The sequence below is a fragment of the Schistocerca americana genome, chromosome 2 (genome assembly GCF_021461395.2).
Source record: "Schistocerca americana isolate TAMUIC-IGC-003095 chromosome 2, iqSchAmer2.1, whole genome shotgun sequence".
NCBI classification, from domain to species: domain Eukaryota; kingdom Metazoa; phylum Arthropoda; class Insecta; order Orthoptera; family Acrididae; genus Schistocerca; species Schistocerca americana.
In genome coordinates this window covers 744092089-744113280 of record NC_060120.1, presented here as the reverse complement: position 1 = coordinate 744113280, position 21192 = coordinate 744092089, and the positions used below count along the sequence as shown (strand labels likewise).

Sequence of the window (21192 nt, the reverse complement as noted above, 5' to 3'; positions counted from 1 at the left end):
TCCTTATTACTTCTCAGTTGATAAGTTTGTCCATCAGTAATTTTGGGGCCTAATATTTTCCTAATAATCTTTCTTCTTTCTTTTGGATTTATTCAGTATACCTCTTTCTATTTAAAATAAAGTTTCTGCTCCATAAAGACATTCAGATTTGATTACAGTGCTGTAATGCCTAAGTTTACTGAATTTAGAAAGTGATTTTTTTTATTACAAATATTTTGTATTATCTGAATGCAGTTGCCATTTTTTTCCCGAACTTCATTTGCAGCTTTTTCCAGACTGTTTTCTGTGATTTCCACCAAGTATTTAAACTGAGAAACCCTTTTTATTTTTCCATATTTCGTGCTCAAAAACTGTGTTGCTTGTTTGTTAAATGTCATATATTCCGTTTTTTCGAATGATATTTGTAGTTCTACTTTTTCTGCAACTTCTTTAAGAATGTCAGTTTATTTTTGAGCTGTGGTAATATCCCTAGTTAAAATTGCCAGATCGTTTGCAAAGGTGAGGCAGTCTACTCTAATATTACTTCTACCTAACTTGATTGATTTATCAATCAATATTTTGACTCAACTTTTGCTCTCACCATTCTGTAATTACCTTTTCCAAAACGAAGTTAAACAGTAATGGGGAGAGTCCGTCTCCCAGTCTAACATCAGTCTTTATATCAAATGGTTCAGGAATTTCTCCCATGAATTTAACTTTAGAACTAGTGTCAGTTAACATTTCCTTAATCAGTGTTAGAGTTTTATTATCTAGCCCTCATTCCTTTAAAATTTGGAAAAAAGATCAACTAAACAAATTAAGAGACATAAAAATGATAAAGCATCCAGAGAAGATGGTATAATTGCAGAACTACTGAAATCAGCCGGACCTAACAGTATAAGAGATCACTTAACTGATAGGACATATCTGTCAAACTGATAAAATGCCTGAAGACTGGAAAACTGCCCTAATTTTTCCGTTGCATAAAAAAGGGGATAGAAGCAATGTTAATAATTACCGAGGAATCTCTCTTCTCCAGATCACGTGCAAAATTCGTGCACAGTGTTTACTTGATCGAGCCCAAGAACAGTTAGAACCTATAATTGGTTAGTACCGAGTAGGCTTTAGCCCAAACAGATTCTGCCTGGAACAAATTCTTAATTTAAGTTAATCCTTTGCCATCAAAGGATTTCTAGTAACAATATTGTGTGTGCTGGATTAACAGAAATACCATAATAAGTTAATGGTTCCACAACACTTACAGTAACTAATGTTGAATAAATGTTGGGCGTACTTCTTGCCTTTCTATACACTGTTTCCCGTGATATTTGTTCCTAATAGTCTTGCCCCTTTTGTTAAGACTTGCAGCTGGAGCAGAATCCCAATATATTGTTTTCACTTATATTTGCTACTTGTGTAACCTTTTCCCTTATTTCTTGTTCATAGTTATTATTCTTTATTAAAATGAGAATTCCTTTTTTAAAGAGTGATTAGGTTAAATTTTGAGGCTTAGTATTTTTTTGCATCTGTAACTTTGTTTCTGGGAATCTTCCAATGATACTTAATTTCAAATCATATTTGCTGTTGATTTTCTGCATCTTATTGCCTTCTTTTTTTATGTTTCAGAATTTATCTTGTCACAAAATCTTTGTCAAACTTAAGAATCCATTCTAGCTTGAGTCTGGATATTCTGCTTTGAGATCCTGCCTGTATTTTTTTCCAATCATTTAACACTGCCTTTTTCTATTTTGTTGTCTTTTGAGTAATCTTCATATGTAATTTCATAGTCAGGCCAAGGTAATTTGCAGTTATGAACTGTAACATTAGCTCAGATCCTGGTAGTCTTCAACAGGTGTTGTAGGCTAATTGGAGTTAAGCACCAAGCACATATAGGGCTACTCACAGCACCTTTTAAAGGAAGATGAGACACGTTCTTGAAATATTGTGCATAAAACTGTCCTTTTATAGTGCATAAAACTATTCTTAACAACCCATTTGGATACTTGAAAATTTATGCTCTGTCAGTTAGTCTGCGTAAACCTCAGAAATTTCATCACTTCACTGTATTTATGTGACCACTTACATTTCTTATAACAGTGACAGTGTGTGTAGCGCCCGCACACATACAGTAAATTGCTACTTTATTACATTTATGGTTTTCCTCTTCATTTCTACCTGATCATTGCAATCGAAGAATGTATTGTCAAAGTATTTACCATGTACATTTTTGTCTAGTAAAATTTTGAGATATGTACATGATATCTGTTGAAGAGATTTTAACTGTAAACTGGCTCTCAGAATTAAGAATAGTATTTCTTATAATGCCTATGACTGTTTAAAGACATGACAGTAAAAATGTAATTCAAATTAAACTTCTTATACAGATTAATGGGATCTTCAGTTTACAATCTGCTATTCTAGCATCTTAATGGGTTAATATTTGCATTGTCTGTCACCAGCTTTAGATTGTTTAGCTATTATTTACTCTACACTTCTTTCAGCATAATAAAAATTGAAGAATGTAATGTCACATGATCTTTCACAAAGTTTGATTTTCTTTTTTCACTTCAAACTTTATATTCATGTTCATTTGATGTGTAACCATAAATTAAAGGACAGTTCCAAAATGCTGCAAATCACTTATTCAATTTCACAGGGATGTCAGCGTGTAGTAGAAGACTGGCAACGCATCATACAAGTGCGTACACTTGTTGTTTCTCCACAGGAGGATATGTACACTTGGCTCAAGTATGCTTCTTTGTGCCGAAAGTCTGGACGTTTGGTGAGTACCAAATACTATATTTCATTTGGTGGACCACAAACAAAAAGACAGATATAGCTATGAAGGGGTGCTACTACCCACTGTGTATGTGGTATGCTTTTGAATGCTGTGATAGTTATCAGTGTAGCATGTCATTGTATTTAAAGAATAATTGTCTGGTGCATGCAGTATCAGGAGAAGATATAATTAATGGCTAAAAATAACAAACTTAAAGAAAAAAGGAGCAAGAGGAAAGAAATTAAGATACTTATGTGAAGAATCTGAATGAAGTAAGAAGTAAAAGATAGGGAATAGAAGTAAGGATATATCAGACTGATAATCCAATGACCACATCCAAGTAGATGCTTCTTCCTCTGAAGGAGACACACCAAATCAATCTTTACATTGTACCCAGATGTTCATTTTTATTTATTAGTAAATGTGGTTTGACAGTTACAGCCATCCTCACCGGTTACAAATGTCGAGTCCAGTAAGGACCTTTCTTTGCCCATCTACACCATCGTTTCACCTGGCTACATGCCCTGCCTCCGTTTCATTTTCATCACAGTCATAACTATGTCTTCCATTCACTTATGCTCCCTAATCTAGAGTTGAGTAGAGATGAGTTGGGTTTTATTGGTCATGGTAATCACATAGTACACAAATAGTATAGTCTGATGTAGGACAAGTCAATGTATAACAAAATATAATATTAAATTTGCATTAAATTCATTATTTCTACATTAAATAATCACTGAGTTACAATATACAGAGCAAGTATTGTACAAAAATAAAGGGTAGATATTTTAAAGCAGAAAGAGCATGTACTGTACTGGCATATTAATATATGTATTACAGCAACATTTACGTGGTAAATCATTAAAGTTCTAGTAACATTTGTATGATACATCTCTAAGGCAAAGACACAAATCGTTAGTGACCTTCCTGAAGGAACTCGGGGAGGCTATAGAAGCAGTGATGAATCAAATATGCCTTAGCAGTTGACTTGAAATTTGCCAGGTCATTTATTCATTTAATGTGTGGGGGAAATTTATAATAAATAACTTTCCCATAATACGGGGTTCCTTTTTTATTCAGGATGGTGGTGTGGGCTCTAAAGGAAAGTTTCCTTTTTGCCTGGTGTTACAGGAGTGGATATTTTCATTTTTCTGGAAGAGAGTGGGATTTTCCATTGAATATTTTTTCACAAACACTGTTATGTCATACACATATATACATGGAAGTGGGAGGATTTCTAGGTTTTTAAAGAGTAGTCTAAAGGTTTTGTTCCATTTTACACATTCAATTATTCTTTAATTCTTTCTTTTTTTTTTTTTTAGCCTAAAGAGCTTTTGGCTGAGAGAAGAGTTACCCCAGAAAATAATTCCCTAGTTCAGTTGTGAGTATATATGGGGATGATACACACTTTTCAGAGAATCTTTGTTGCAGCATCCCTCTAATATTCTCATTAAGTAGCATGTAGTGCTTAATTTCTTACAGACTTTTTCAATATGCATCCCCCATTTAAGATTTATGTTGGAGCTGTACTCCCAATAACTTAATGTTGTGTATATTCTGAAGGTCTTTGTCAGATATCTGAATCTGAACAGTTTGCTCCCCTTTTTTCTCATTATGGAAATTTAGTGCCACTGTCTTACTTGCATTTATTACCAATTTATTGTGACAACCAGTTTTCAATATTGTTCAGTGTCTCTGTTGTAGACTTCTGAAACATTTCCATATCTTTACCACTCACTAGCACACTTGTATCGTCAGCAAACTGGACGATGTTCTCACTGAATTTGTTTAGGTCATTCACATATTGTTAGATGTTTCTCTAATTCCCATGTTGTCAAGCTTAGGCAATAGTTTTGTGTGATCCATGATATCAAAAGTCTTAGAGAGATCTAGACATATTCCAATGACATTTTTGCCATTATCTAGTTTCTGAAGCACTTCACTTAATAGTTCAAAAATTGCTGTACCAGTTGATTGGCCTTTCCTGAAACCATGTTGTACTGTGAATCAAGCTCTCCAGTTGGATTCCTGATAATTTCATGTGTATTGCTGTGCATTCTGCATTCGCTCTGCATTCTTCTCTTCATTTATCGCTGAACGACCTTCCATTTTTGAATGCTTTGGTGTTAAAAGCCCATTATGAGAATGATATTGCAGCAGTTGTAAATAGCTGCATAAAAGACATTTTTTCAGAGACACTACATTTCACTTAAAATTCCATACTGTTTAAAGATTGCTCTAATGCAGCTTCTTAACAACTAGTTAATCCTCACAGTGTTATTAAATATCAGATAATTGTTTTCAGCAGTGTTTTCGGCTACACTGTGTAACATGTAAAATATAGACTTTGCTTTCATTTTGTAGATATTTACCAGTGGGGAAACATTTACTGCTCAATACATTGAGCTTTCTTATTGCTTATTAATATATTATACTCAGCCTCAGCATGGCTTATAGCATCGTCAAGTACAATGTGATATAATATATCGTAAGCAGAGAAATGCTAAAAAAAAAATTCTGATGAAGGTCATGTTCAAGAATTTTACTCTATTCCTCTATTGGTTTAATATGTTGAATTGGGGATATAACTTTATTTTAGATGATGTTGAATACACAATCATGGCAGTGATACATGAAACCTTGTAGAAATTTTCAGGAATAGGATCTTAATGTCACCTTGTAGCAGACAGAGTGTAATCCAATTGAAATATAGCTGGCACAACTTCGGCAGCACCAGAACAAAAAAACATTTTTTTCTTGTCGTCTGTGGAACCATACTCAAAGAAAATTATCAAAGAATAAATCCACAGTTTGTTGTGGAGCGAACAGAGTTGCAGTAGACTTGGAATTTGTTGTGGGCTTCAAGGGTAATACACAGATAAAACTGTATCGACACAACTTCACCAGTCACTGAAAGGTAGTTCCTGAGGAGTAGTAGTAGTAGTAGAGGGGGTAGTAGCAGCAACAGTAGTTTTATATGTCTGTGAATCACTTCTACAAGTATAGTGTGCATCCCAAAGTTGTTGTTGTTGCGGTCTTCAGTCCTGAGACTGGTTTGATGCAGCTCTCCATGCTTCTCTATCCTGTGCAAGCTTCTTCATCTCCCAGTACCTACTGCAGCCTACATCCTTCTGAATCTGCTTTGTGAATTCATCTCTTGGTCTCCCTCTATGATTATTATCCTCCACCCTGCCCTCCAGTACTAAATTGGTGATCCCTTGATGCCTCAGAACATGTCCTACAAACCGATCCCTTCTTCTAGTCAAGTTGTGCCACAAACTCCTCTTCTCCCCAATCCTATTCAATACCTCCTCATTAGTTATGTGATCTACCCATCCAATCTTCAGCATTCTTCTGCAGCACCACATTTCGAAAGCTTCTATTCTCTTGTTGTCTAAACTATTTATCGTCCATGTTTCACTTCCATACATGGCTACATTCCATACAAATACTTTCACAAACGACTTCCTGACACTTACATCAATATTCGATGTTAACAAATTTCCCTTCTTCAGAAATGCTTTCCTTGCCATTGCCAGTCTGTATTTTATATCCTCTCTACTTCAACCATCATCAGTTATTTTGCTCCCCAAATAGCAAAACTCATTTACTACTTTAAGTGTCTCATTTCCTAATTTAATTCCCTCAGCATCACACGACTTAATTCGACTACATTCCATTATCCTCGTTTTGCTTTTGTTGATATTTATCTTATATCCTCCTTTCAAGACACTGTCCATTCCGTTCAACTGCTCTTCCAAGTCCTTTGCTGTCTCTGACAGAATTACAATGTCATCGGCAAACCTTAAAGTTTTTATTTCTTCTCCATGGATTTTAATACCTACTCCGAACTTTTCTTTTGTTTCCTTCACTGCTTGTTCAATATACAGATTGAATAGCATCGGGGATAGGCTACAACCCTGTCTCACTCCCTTCCCAACCACTGCTTCCCTTTCATACCCCTTGATTCTTATGACTACCATCTGGTTTCTGTACAAATTATAAATAGCCTTTTGCTCTTTGTATTTCACCCCTGCCACCTTCACAATTTGAAAGAGAGTATTCCAGTCAACATTGTCAAAAGCTTTCTCTAAGTCTACAGATGCTAGAAATGTAGGTTTGCCTTTCCTTAATCTTTCTTCTAAGATAAGTCGTAGGGTCAGTCTTGCCTCACGTGTTCCAATATGTCTATGGAATCCAAACTGATCTTCCGCGAGGTTGGCTTCTACAAGTTTTTCCATTCGTCTGTAAAGAATTCGCATTAGTATTTTGCAGCTGTGACTTATTAAATTGATAGTTTGGTAATTTTCACATCTGTCAGCACCTGCTTTCTTTGGGAATGGAATTATTATATTCTTCTTGAAGTCTGAGGGAATTTCACCTGTCTCATACATCTTGCTCACCAGATGGTAGAGTTTTGTCAGGACTGGCTCTCCCAAGGCCGTCAGTAGTTCAAATGGAATGTTGTCTATTCCCGGGGCCTTGTTTCGACTTAGGTCTTTCAGTGCTCTGTCGAACTCTTCACACAGTATCGTATCTCCCATTTCATCTTCATCTACATCCACTTCCATTTCCATAATATTGTCCTCAAGAACATCGCCCTTGTATAGACCCTCTATATACTCCTTCCACCTTTTTGCTTTCCCTTCTTTGCTTAGAACTAGGTTTCCGTCTGATCTCTTGATATTCATGCAAGTTGTTCTCTTTTCTCCAAAGGTCTCTTTAATTTTGCTGTAGGCAGTATCTATCTTACCCCTCGTGAGATAAGCCTCTACATCCTTACATTTGTCCTCTAGCCATCCCCGCTTAGCCATTTTGCACTTCCTGTCGATCTCATTTTTGAGACATTTGTGTTCCTTTTTGCCTGCTTCATTTACTGCATTTTTGTATTTTCTCCTTTCATCAATTAAATTCAGTATCTCTTTTGTTACCCATGGATTTCTACTAGCCCTCATCTTTTTACCTAGTTTACCCTCTGCTGCCATCACTATTTCATCCCTCAAAGCTACCCATTCTTCTTCTACTGTATTTCTTTCCCCATTCCTGTCAATTGTTCCCTAATGCTCTCCCTGAAACTCTGTACAACCTCTGGTTTAGTCAGTTTATCCAGGTCCCATCTCCTTAAATTCCCATTTGCAGTTTCTTCAGTTTTAATCTACAGTTCATAACCAATAGATTGTGGTCAGAGTCCACATCTGCCCCTGGAAATGTCTTTCAATTTAAAACCTGGTTCCTAACTCTTTGTCTTACCATTATATAATCTATCTGAAACCTTCTAGTATCTCCAGGGTTCTTCCATGTATACAACCTTCTTTCATGATTCTTCAACCAAGTGTTAGCTATGATTAAGTTATGCTCTGTGCAAAATTCTACCAGACGGCTTCCTCTTTCATTTCTTAGCCCCAATCCATATTCACCTACTACGTTTCCTTCTCTCCCTTTTCGTACTCTCGACTTCCACTCACCTATGACTATTAAATTTTCGTCTCCCTTCACTACCTGAATAATTTCTTTTACCTCACCATACATTTCATCAATTTCTTCATCATCTGCAGAGCTAGTTGGCACATAAACTTGTACTACTGTAGATTTTGTATTTATAACCCTATATTCACCTGACCAAAAGTCTTGTTGCTCCTGCCATCGAACTTCACTAATTCCCACTATATCAAACTTTAACCTATCCATTTCCCTTTTTAAATTTTCTAACCTACCTGCCCGATTAATGGATGTGACATTCCACACTCCGATCCGTAAAATGCCAGTTTTCTTTCTCCTGATGACGATGTCCTCTTGAGTAGTTCCCGCCCGGAGATCAGAATGGGGGACTAGTTTACCTCCGGAATATTTTACCCAAGAGGACACCATCATCATTTAATTATACAGTAAAGCTGCAAGCCCTCGGGAAAAATTATGGCTGTAGTTTCCTCTTGCTTTCAGCTGTTCGCAGTACCAAAACAGCAAGGCCGTTTTGGTTAGTGTTACATGGCCAGACCAGTCAATCATCCAGACTGTTGCCCCTACAACTACTGAAAAGGGTGCTGTCCCTCTTCAGGAACCACACATTTGTCTGGCCTCTCAACAGATAACCCTCTGTTGTGGTTGCACCTATGGTGCGGCTATCTGTATCGTTGAGGCACGCAAGCCTCCCCACCAACGGCAAGGTCCATGGTTCATTGGGGGGGGGGGGGGGGGGCATCCCAAAGTATTACAGTTTTAATGACTCAATGCATCTATTACTTGTTCAGTTGTTACCTTTATTTCTAAATTATTTACATTCTGCTAGAAGTTTCTGTGCTATATATGCTTGTGAATCAGTTTCCAATCATCAAATATACTATATATGGGTTCTACATGTAAAGTCAGTAAGTTCCACAAGAAATAATTCGTAAAAGACATTTTTTAAAATCATAACATCTGCTGAAATTGAAGTTGAATGAATTGCACCAAACTTTTACTGTAACTTTTGTGCTCATCTCTTCTGGCCTGTTGTATATGAAAGTAGTCCCAAAACACTATGCTGTAGAACTACTACCAGAACTTTTTTTGAGCCAATGTTCTTGCTTTTTGTTCCTCTACAGATTTGACATTTACTGAAGTCATCTCTAGAGTAGGAACATTAGCAATATGTTTAGTCAATTGAAAACCAAACACATCTGAAGATATCTGTAAAGCACACCTTAACATTTATGTACTGGGAGCTTAATTGATTGTTGCAAGTTTAAACAAAATATGATAAAGTAAGTCATGTCACTGCAGATTACATGTACTGGGAGAGGAATCAGCACATTGAAGAATTTTTGAGAATGTGTAAATGGACTAAAATAGTAATACTACTGAAACAGTCATTGTAACAAACACATGAATATAAACAAACATGAAAGTTATTGTTAGAGTCAAAGCAAGCTCATTGACGATAGGTGTAATTCGATAAGCCATGGTTATTTTTAATAACTAGGATGTGAGAAACAACAAATTCAGCCACTTTTTTAAGAAAGATATCCCCTAATTCAGCCACTTTTTCAAGAAAGATATCCCCTCTCCCTCCCTCACAAAAGCAGCATAACTGACAGAAGAATAATTTTCAAATTAAATAATGGAAACTCCAGGTAGGAATATCAACAATGTAGGAAAAGACAGATTACTACTTACTGTACATAAGTCACATCAAGTTGCAGACAGGCACAATTAAAAGAGCACTCACATAAAGCTTTTGGCCACAGCTTTCGTCAGCAAAAGACATACACAGCACTCACTCACATATAAGCAAGGACACCTCACACACATGCAACTGGCATCTCCAGCATCCTGGGCTGGAATGCAACTATCATGTGGAGTGCAATTAGCAGTATGGATGGGGTGGGGAAGTGCACCTGTCTGCAACTTGACCTGTCTTCTTTACGATAAAAATAATAATTTTATGTGACCAAATGCAGGTATTGCAAATAGTCAGCTGTAAATTCAGAAACTGTGTGTTTAGGCTACTTATTTCTTATCTTATCTCTCATTAACTCCAATAAGAATAGTGACAAGATACCAGAACTTTTTTGTTTTCATTGCCAAAGCAAATGCACTTAATCACACTCTTTCAGTTCAGAATGTGGTGTTTATATAAGAATAGTGGGTAAAAGAGAGCAGGAAACCCTGATATGTTAGCGATGTTATATCTTTATGTATTGCAGATGTTGTCTCATAAAACTTTAGTGATGCTGCTTGGTGTGGATCCGTCTCAAAATTCAGATCAACCACTCCCCACACACCATCCACAAGTCACATTTGCTTACACGAAACATATGTGGATGTCAGGGAAACGGGAAGAAGCTTACAAGTAAGTGTCAGCGATATGTCAGTATAGCTTCACACTAAGATTAACAATTCTTTTTTATGCGAAATATTTCAACAATTTATGTGCATGTGTCTTTTGTTACTTGGTGTGAATAACATTTTAGTTGTTTTCACCGTTTTGACACCAAAATACTGTGCATAAGAATGGAACCATCATCCAGGCTGGATACCTTAAAATACAGACCCTTCTTTTCGATGAAGAAACAACTTGTTTCCAAAGATAAAGTAATGATTATGTTGTGTGTAAAGATTATCTTGAATGGGTCATAAAATGAGTGTATTGTGTTTGCCGCTATAATAACTGTGAACTGTTGATCTTGGTTCATTATAAAACTGTCCTTTCCTTGTTCACATGTGTAGTACTAATGACTCTTATTCCTTGGTACCAAGGATTCATGAGAGATTTGTAGGTTCTAGGTGTGTATCTCCTCCTCATACTACACATACTATCACTACTTATTTTGTATGTAAGCACTTTGCATGCTTCATCATATTTCCACATAATTGTTACTTGATGTCATTGTTTCATCATATTTGTATTTCATTGCAGTCTTTCCTAATGACTTTTCACACCATGTTAGATCATTATTGGGCTATTGTGTGCTTGCTTGTTTCTATATTTCTTATTCTGTTTGTTAACACTTCCACTTCATTATGTTGTGTTTCCTATATTCAGAAACCAGATATGTTCTTACATATCTCATCAGCACAGTTTGGATTTTGTGTTAATTTTCTGCTGGTATGGTCCAGGTCTCAGTGGATATGACAAAAATCTGTTACTGACTTCAAAGTGATGTGGACTCTGGCAGTGATATCCAATGCGTTGTGCAGACATGGTTTAAGCCTACTGACATTGAACTTGGATAATGCTCTCTGGTGTTAGAAAAATTAAAGCATGGCCAAAAGTGGCCAAACATTGATATTATGGAAGACATACTATTTAGACTATATGAATGCAGTTGGTTCTTTCTGTGCCCTGTAAGGTCTCCATTGCAGGATCCTAGATATTAGTACTGCCTTCCAGATTCTTGTAAACTCTTGAAACCCTAAGGCATAATTAGAACTGATTTCAACCAAAATCAATGTTCTTATGTGGACTCACAGCTGCACTGTATTGTACAATTACAAGATGCAATAAATGACTGAGTTCGGTTGACAGTGTAACACTAGTCTACACTCTTCAGAAACTAGTTCATAGCCTAGCGTCATCAGTTGTATAAGCACCAATAAACCAGGGTTGCGAGAGAAAACTGAGTAGTTTAACAGTGTTCTACATTGTACTTTCAATCTAACTGCTACTTTTATTTTTATTGAACATGCCTGGAATCATTTATGTTGCTTCTTGTAGAGCTCACATGGCCACAGTGATTACTATCTCAAGTACAGATATGAGAAATACCAGGAAAGCAACTACAATTAGGCTTGGTAATATCATGTTTGACAATAAAATATTCACCATTGGAAACGAGTATGAAAAACTACTAACTAGGAAAAACTACTAACCCTGCTGTAGAAAACCTATGCAAAATATTTTTAAATTGCATACTATAACTAATTGTTGTGTCTTCTCACATAAATCTTTTCTCTGAAAAGTGTAACTGATGGAGGCAACTGTCTTCATGTCGGAGCAACGATAAATAAAGCAATAAAAGCAAGTAAGTTACAGTGTGTGAAATGAGATCTTTGAAGAGTTAGTTTTGATCAATTTATAGTAAATAATTCTGAACAGTTAGTTTTGATCAATTTATAGTAAATAATTCTGTGCTTTAATCTTTGAAAATACTAGCTGAAATTTTTTTCTGCTTTTCCTACATAATTGGAGACAGTTTCTAAAATGTTATGTATTGTGTGATGTTAATTAATAAGATATTTTTTAATTTACTGTAGTCTTCTGATGATTTTGTATTATTTACAGTCATTTGAAGCAGTTTGTACAAACTTGGCTAAATCCACAAGCAATGCAGATGATCAGCCCTGAGGACCAGAAACAACAGCAGCTACACCGAAGACTTCTTGCAAGGTTTTACTGTCTTTTTACAACAAAACAATAAATTCCTTTATACCGGGTGGTTATAAATAAACTGTCAGTGTTTGAAACTCTGGCTGTACATATCACAGGATGCTGAAACATTGTAGGTATGTTCATTAATTGGTGTCTTCGTGGAGTATGCTGAAAAAATATAGTTCCACCTTCTGCCACCTGGTGGAAGTACAGCATTTTAAGCAGTCAGAATGTGGTATTGTTGTAGGAAAAGGGGAGGAAAGGTGGAACACGCGGTAGAGGTGGTTCTGTCATATTTATTAGGATATGGTCATAAGTTACAACATGCTTTCCGTACAGTCTCCCAACTCAGCAATATGCTGCACATATAACACGGCATAGTTGACAGTTGCTCACAGCATATTTGGTGTAATCAGAGTGATATGTCATCATATGCTGTCCTTCAGATCAGGATTTTTTGATATCCCCACATTCAGAAGTCACATGGACTTAGTTCAGGGGATCAGAAAGGCCACATATCTTGAAATCACCCATACATAATGCACGAAGGATTCTTGAAGCAAATCTTTTATCTGTCAAGTGACCTGTCATGTTGCTCCATCACTGCATGAAAACAGTGGTGTGGACACAGTTGCTTTTTTGCAAAGCTGGAATCACAAGTTGTACAAGGAGGTCCTTATCATGCCCAGGTGTCACTGTACATGTAAAAGGCCAACGAGGTGTCATCTCCTGGGAAGAACAATATACCAAGAATGCAACAGGCATTGAAATCTTATCATGCTCTCATATAAGCTGAGTGCAGTGGATGTTACTTGCCTATCCAAAGAATATTTTGCAGCCATATGTCATCCATTTCCATGCATGTCAAAAAATTAAGGGTGACTTCACAGCATTTTAGCATATCTTAGGGCTTCATTTGGTGCACATTCTGAATCGTGTATGGATAACAGTGTAAAATGTGCCACAAATTTTTTTGAACTGTTGACCAGGGAAGAGGGAATTCTGGTGACTCAGCTCGATCACTGGCTGCAGAATTTGAGGCATGTGCTGCACAGTCAGCTATAGCTAAAGCAACATTATCAACACCTGCCATGGAAATGGGCCACCTCCCATCCCATGATGCAACACCTAATTCACCTGTTTCTTCAAATTTCTTTATCACATTCCTTAGCCCATTTATTGACATGGGGCCTCTTCACAGCCGTTCCTGTTGGCAATATTCTCACAGTGCAGCACTGCAATTGCTGCCATTCTGATAAAACAACCGTACAAGCTCTCTCTTTTCAATAGCTATTGCATTGTGTACAGAAAACTTTCTAGCGCCAACAGTCACTTCACAAAAGATATCAACATTGCATCGCCAAGTGGCAGACAGAATACTGATGGCAAAACATAAAACATTTCACATTCTGACTGATTACAGTGCCATTGATGGCAAAAACTGGTACTATTATTTTCAGAGCTCTGCGAGCACATCGATTAATGTATATGCCTATGATGTTTCAACAAGCTTCAATCTGTATAGCCCACACGGCAGCACTCAGAGCACCACCAGTTAAATTAAAACCGCCCAGAATTATATATATATATATATATATATATATGTATAAATACTCTTCAATGTTCATATTCTTATATGTTTTTAGCATATTGAGAGTTTAGTTTAAACCACAGAAGCCCTCATAATAAAAGAATAGATCGACAGTTAATTTGTTTTTGTCAGGCCTAATAATACTCTTCTGACTCCTCCTGTAAATTCCATAGTCATACTAAGAATAATGCAACACTAACTTCATTCAGTGATGATTTTGAAGAGAATAATACCTAATAAAAGAAGTTGTGAATATACAGCACAAAATATAAATGCACTTTCTTGGTTGCTATGATCTTAGAAGAGAAATTTAACTCACTAGCGTAAGTTGATCTTGCAGGGGCTGTATTACAATAAATAAAATTGCTACCACTAGTTTTGCTTTAAACAGGGCTTTTATATTTCCCAGTGGTACAAATTTTCATCACTGATGTTCAACTTACACTGATCAGTCAGAACATTATGACCTCCTAACTAATAGCCGGTATGTCCACCATTGGCACTGATAACAGCGGTGACGTGTCATCATGACGTGGAAGCATTGAGGCCTCGGTAGGTGACTGGGGAGAGTTGATACCACATCTGCACACACAGGTCACCTATTTCACATGAATTCTGGGGAGGTGCCTGATGAGCTTTGGCGAGGTGCCCGATGAGCTTTGGTGCCATGACCAGTCACATACCAGATGTGTTGGATTTGGTGAGTTGGGGGGGCCAACACATTAACTGACACTTGCCACTGTGTTTCTCAAACCACTCCATCGCACTCCTGGCCCTGTGACATGGCACTTTATCTTGTTGAAAAATGTCACTGCCATTGGGAAACATGATAATCGTGAAGGGATATAATTGGTCTCCAACCAGTGTATGATACTCCTTGGTTATTATGGTGGCATGCTTGAGTTCCGCTAGAGCCATGGATGCCCATGTGGCTTTTCCTCAGAGCATAATGGAGCTGCTGCCAGCTTGTCTCCATTCCACAGTACAAGTGTCAAGGAGCTGTTCCCGTGGAAGACAACAGATTCATGCCCTCCCATCGGCATGATGAAGAAGGCATTGGGATTCGTCAGACCCTGCAATGCTCTGCCACTGGACCAACATCCAGTGATGGGTCACATGTTCATTTCACTTGTAGTTGCCATTGTCATGGGGTTAATATTATATCATCAATGCACTATATTCAGACACACTTTCACTCTGCCCAGCATTGAAGTCTGATGTTAGTTCCACCACAGTTCACCACCTGTCTTGTTTTACCAGTCTGCCCAGCCTGCGACATCCGACATCTGTAGTGAGGGGTGGCCGCCCAACCCCACAATGTCTGGATGTGGTTTCACTTTGATTTTGCCACAAGTTGAAGACACTCGCCCCAACACTCCTCGAACACCTGACAAGTCGTGCAGTTTCCAAAACGCTTGTGCCGTGCCTCTGGGCCATCACAATCTGCCTTAGGTCAAACTCACATAGACTGCACGTCTTCCCCATTCTACACGCGAACAGAACTCTCAATGATACTACATGCACTGTACGTGTGTCTCACCAGCAGTCATTCCTTACCAGGTGAAACTGCTATCACCAGAACGAGTTTACATTGATAATAGGTTGGTGATCATAATGTTCTGGCTGATTGGTGTATATCGTAGTAACCAAGTAAAACACAAAACCTATCGAAGTAAAACAAATATGGCTTTATTCATAAACCTCTGAACAACAATGGAAATATGCCACTTGTGACTCAACATGTAAAAAGACAAAAGAATCATCAGCCATACACAGAACAACTGATATAAATAGTACAACCTAAAAACCACAGTGAGCATGAGGGAGCACTGCTCTGCACATATATAGGCGCCAGTCACCCGTAGATGGTGCAGTGGAGATTGTTTTGTGTGCATACTTCCTACAGGTGGCCTTTAGTGGCCGGCCTGAGCTGATACACTTGGAGGTTGATTTAAGTACACATTCACAGCTGCACTACACTCAACGCACTCACACTCACATGCACTAATAGCAGGATACAACATATATTAACTGGTTGACCATTTCTAAATTATACAGATTGTAGGTAAGACAGGAAGAGATTTTGTTCTTCAATTTATTGGATCATTGCCGCTTCCCATTACCAGTGCGTTCACTTATTTTGACATTAGGTAGCAACGTCAGGGTGCATCTTTGCACTGGCTTTGTAACATTTGTGACCTTAACAGAAAATTTTGAAATTATTGGAATTATTGTGCCCTTTAGTTCACTCTGGTACAATGCACGTGCTGTCCTTACAGCCTTCTGATACATACTGGGTGTTTGAAAAAGAACTCCTTAGTTTAATGGAGAAATTAGTGAAAAATTACATCAATGAGTACATATCATGAAAGAGAATTCCTTCAAGTTTTGTTTAATGTTAGTAGACGTTAACATGGAATCCATTTGTTGTGCTGCACATGTCGAGATGATATTCCACTTCTCGCCACATATTCACCAACATTTCAGATGTAACTGTCCCAACCACCGTGACAATGCTTTCCCGTAAATAATAAGGTCTCTGATCTTTTCACTGTACACAACATTTTTTATGTGGCCCTAAAAGAAAAAGTCCAGTGGGATTAAGTCTGGCCTTCATGGTGGCGAAGGTATTGGGTCAGCCCTGCCTATCCACTTTCCTGAAAAGTGAGTGTCAAGAGCCGCACGCACATGATGTGGAGCCCCATCTTATTGGAAAAACACAAGCTCCTCTTCTGCCTCAATATCGTCCGTTTGGGAAAAGACGTGCTCTGTCAACATGTCACAGTAAACATCCCCATTATTGTTCTTTCTACAAAAATGAAAGGACCAATCACACAATCTTCCAGCAAACCGCATCACACGATCTTCCATCAAACCGCACCAGACATTAACTTTGGGAGAGTCATGTTGGTGCTGAATAACATCATGTGGATGCTGTGCCCCCCAAATTCTGTAGTTATGACGATTGACAGTTCCTTTGACATGAAATGTTGCTGAGTTGCTCCGCACTGCACTGCACACACACCTGGACTGAGCTGAGGAAACAGAGGAAAAAAACAGTGCTGGTGCCATCTCAATGTCAAGCAGACCAGCCAACTGCAGGAGAGCCAAACTTGGGGAGTTGATGAATCAGACACCACAAACTAGAATAGGGTATGTCACTTTCTACGGACACGGACACATTGAAACTAGGGAGTTCTTTTTCAAACACCATTTATTATGGTGGCACAGAAAATGCACACTTGTAGCAAGAGAAAATGCACTCTTCTAGCAAGATCACAATTCTACTACTTTCAGCATCCATAGATTGCTCATGTTTGTGATGACCACCATGCAGAAAATGAGCATATATAAAATGTGCAAATATGCACATAAAACACTGTCTGCAGAAAATGGAAATAGCGTGAGAACAATATTTATCTAATAATGTATTCACTATGTTCACCACCTTGTACTCTCTTGAATAAATTTGCACTTTAAAATACCATTGAAGCAGTAACTGTCTGCAGTCTGCATGTGTAGTTCCTTAGAAAATAAAAATTACAATGTCCAGAGTACAGGAGCTATCAAATACTACGAAATGCCTCCCAAAGGTAAATTTTCTGAATTGCTTGCTGTCTGAAATAGCCAGCAGATGATGAGGCTAGTTGTTGTTGGCCATATAGATAAGAAAACTCTCACAAATGAGCACATAAGTAGAATGGGGTATCATTGTAGCTTTGTTGTGTTAATACAGATGTAGATGAAGTTCTTGAACTGCTGTGAGACAGACCATTTTAACTAAATGGACAAAATGTTACCAAAATGAAAATGTTAGTACTTTGCATACATCAGCTCATTGTTGAGACTACCGTAGTACATAAGCCACAACATTGTTAAAATAATTAGAAACAATGCTAGAACAATAATATGCAAATTTGGCTTTCAGTTATAAAGATTTTCTGAATATTTTGCTAGAGAACGTTATGAGTTAAAAGCACTGTTTCATATCTTGTTTCTGCTTCTTATATGAAGATTTGACTTAATGTTGCACATTTACAATTGTAATTTACCAGGTATTTTCATTAAAAATGATATGTACATCACGCTGTAGGAAATGCTGCAGCCAGCCACAAATTTTCTGGAAATGATTTTATTATACCATTACTAGTTTGGGGCCTGAGTCCAACGTCAGATGGTAGTGTTGACTTCTTTGCAAGTTTTACACTTGTGTCTTCCTGAAAAGTCCTTCTTTACATATTAAAGGACAGAGGTTTCATTTTCTTTTACAGTCCATACTGATCAATGAACTGAACTAAAAACAAACTAGTAATGGTATAATGCAGGGCTTCCCAACCTGTGGTCCGCGGACCCCTTAGGGGTCCGCCGGCTCTTTCTAGGGGTCCGCGGCCACCTTTCACCAAATCGTGTAAAATAATGAGTAAAATTCATCACTATTTTTTTTTTTTTTTTTTTTTTTTTTTTTTTTCGTGTGAAAAACATGTGTAATTTTACTTCAGGTCGTATCCCGAAGCAGCCTTTGCGGTTCCTAAGTAAGAACGTATACACAGTTTAGTGCCGGAGAATGCGGCTTCTCTGATCGACTGTTTAAGCAACAATACGGGGGTCGTTTGTGTGCTGGCTCATGGCACTAGATGCGCTGAAACCTTTTACGCATGCGCGGAGCGAGCTTCGTCGACCAATCACATCTCTCGCTGGCACGTATGCGGCCCCAGGCATCATTAAATGTTGAACTTGACTTGTCAGTGTGCTACCTGTTTCGTAAGTCGATTTTTGACTAGTTTATTACTTCTAACGTGGATCTGTGCCTGAAGTCAGGATCATCGAAGAAGGCTGCAGTTTCTCCATCGCCTTCACAACAAGGGAAGTTTCCAGTTGAAATGAATGAGGAGGGAGGATGACCAAAGGAAGACTTTACATACATATGAACATTTTTCTTCGGATTTCACGAAAAACCACACACACACACACAACTGTAACGAAATATGCATGCTCCTTACACATCAGTAGCCAAACAGTCGAAGTGAACAGACCATAAGCGGCAGCTTGTCAACAGCGAACAGTTTGGACATGACGTTGATTGCTCTTGGAGGAAGAAAGCTCCATCGTGTGAAATTTCAATTACCAAGTAATTTTAATCAGGCTATAGTGTGTTGAACAAAGAGAGTAAATCCACTAGTGTGTGTCTGTATACAGTGGGAATTCAAATTGGATCGTTAATTTCAAATTGTTTTCATTCATCTCTAAACCAAAGACTATTGATACTTTGGGGGGGGGGGGGGGGGGGGATTGGGAACATGCCACCTGCCCGTGGGTTTTGCTCTGAAATTTGAAGTTACTGTGCTGTTGACTGACTAGGGGTCCGCCATGGATTTTCGACTGAAGAAGGGGTCCGCCTGCTGAAAAGATAGGGAAGCCCTGGTATAATGAAATCATTTCAAGAAAACTTGTGACTGGTTGTATTATTTCCTACAGTGTAATTAATCAAAACAGCTGCAGTGTTCTCCATCCAAAACGGACAAAGTGATACATACATTTCCTATTAATACAAATACACTTTAGACTTATGTTGTGTAGTCTGTTTCCTTGTAATTATAGCATTGAAATTCTGAAGTACTATTTCTTTGTTTAATTAATTAATCAGTCTTACAATACTTGCAAACTTGTGAATATTTTGTTTTTCTGAGGCATTGTACAATAATTTGATACAATTATTTCTTATGCATATGAATCCATAACCAACAATTAAAATGAATATAGTAGTGTTCTTCTATTTTTAATATTTGAATAAAAAGATTTAAATGTTTTCAGATGCTACTTGAAATTAGGGCAGTGGCATGAAGCTGTCAGAGGTATCAACCAAAGTTCAATTATAACTGTACTTAATTATTATGCCTCTGCAACAGAGCATGATCCTAACTGGTATAAGGCTTGGCATGCCTGGGCATACATGAACTATGAGACTGTCCTTTTCTACACCCAACAGCAGAAACAGGGTGGTATAGTTGAAGATGAGTCAGTGGCACGAAATTCTGGCTTGGTAAGTAATACAAATATATCTTGTAGTAGTATTAAAAATATATCTTGATTTTGTTTTTGAATGCTATATGAATTGTTATCTGCAAGAGTTTCAATTAATTTTAGGAAGAACCATACAAGAGCATAGAGAGACTTTTAAAATGATGGAGAACAGCAATCAGTCGTCCTTTCCTTTCAGGCGTTATTAAAGCAAATCAAGATTTCAGTTAGTAACTAGCCAGTATCAAGTAGTCTTGAGTGAATTGTGACAGAAACCTGAACAACAGGGGATTGATGTACAAGGGCATGTATTAAAACAATGTATTGATAATAGCAGTTACTAGCTGAAATGTATATTTGCTTTAATAAAGCATGAAAGGAAAGGACTACTAGCTGAAATGTATATTTGCTTTAATAAAGCGTGAAAGGAAAGGACGTTTGATTGTTGTTCTCCATCATTTTGCAAGTCATGTCACAGTTGTTGAGTGCATTCACATTCCACGTGGAAGGTAATTTGATATCAAGACTTTTTAAACTTCTTATGAGCCAACAAATATTGCTGTTTTCTTTCTTGTGACATCTCAATATAACAACATAATCTTTTATTAGACAACAAAAAATATAAAAAACCAAACAATTTCACTGGTGCTTATACTTAATTGATCTTTGTGATTAATCGATAGGTGAAGTGACAGGAATATCCTATTTACATTCGTTCATGCACATATTGTGTTCTGTAAAGGAGAGCCTTCAGGTTTGTGGAAGAAGTCAAGTTACACATTAACAGGCAATTCCCCTGGATAGTCCAGCGGCTTGGTTGTACATTCTCCTGTTGAATTTAAGATAGTTGTGTTTTAGCACTGACTGTGGAATGGTTAAGAGCTCACCAATAGAAGTATTTGAGATCTGTTTCACATTTACAAACATTAACCTTCATTATTTTCTATATAAGCTCTTATTATTAAAAAAAAAAAAAAA

At 37.5% G+C, this 21192-nt stretch overlaps 1 protein-coding gene across 2 annotated transcripts in view; it reads left to right on the top strand.

The window, feature by feature from the left end:
- LOC124594853 (serine/threonine-protein kinase mTOR) overlaps positions 1–21192 on the top strand; it is a 264014-nt gene that overhangs the window by 188162 nt on the left and 54660 nt on the right. For both annotated transcript variants that reach the window (XM_047133312.1, XM_047133311.1), the window contains 4 exons: positions 2636–2761; positions 10441–10586; positions 12519–12623; positions 20008–20236. In XM_047133312.1, coding sequence (XP_046989268.1) covers positions 2636–2761; positions 10441–10586; positions 12519–12623; positions 20008–20236 — 606 coding nt within the window. The remainder of the gene's footprint in view (positions 1–2635; positions 2762–10440; positions 10587–12518; positions 12624–20007; positions 20237–21192) is intronic.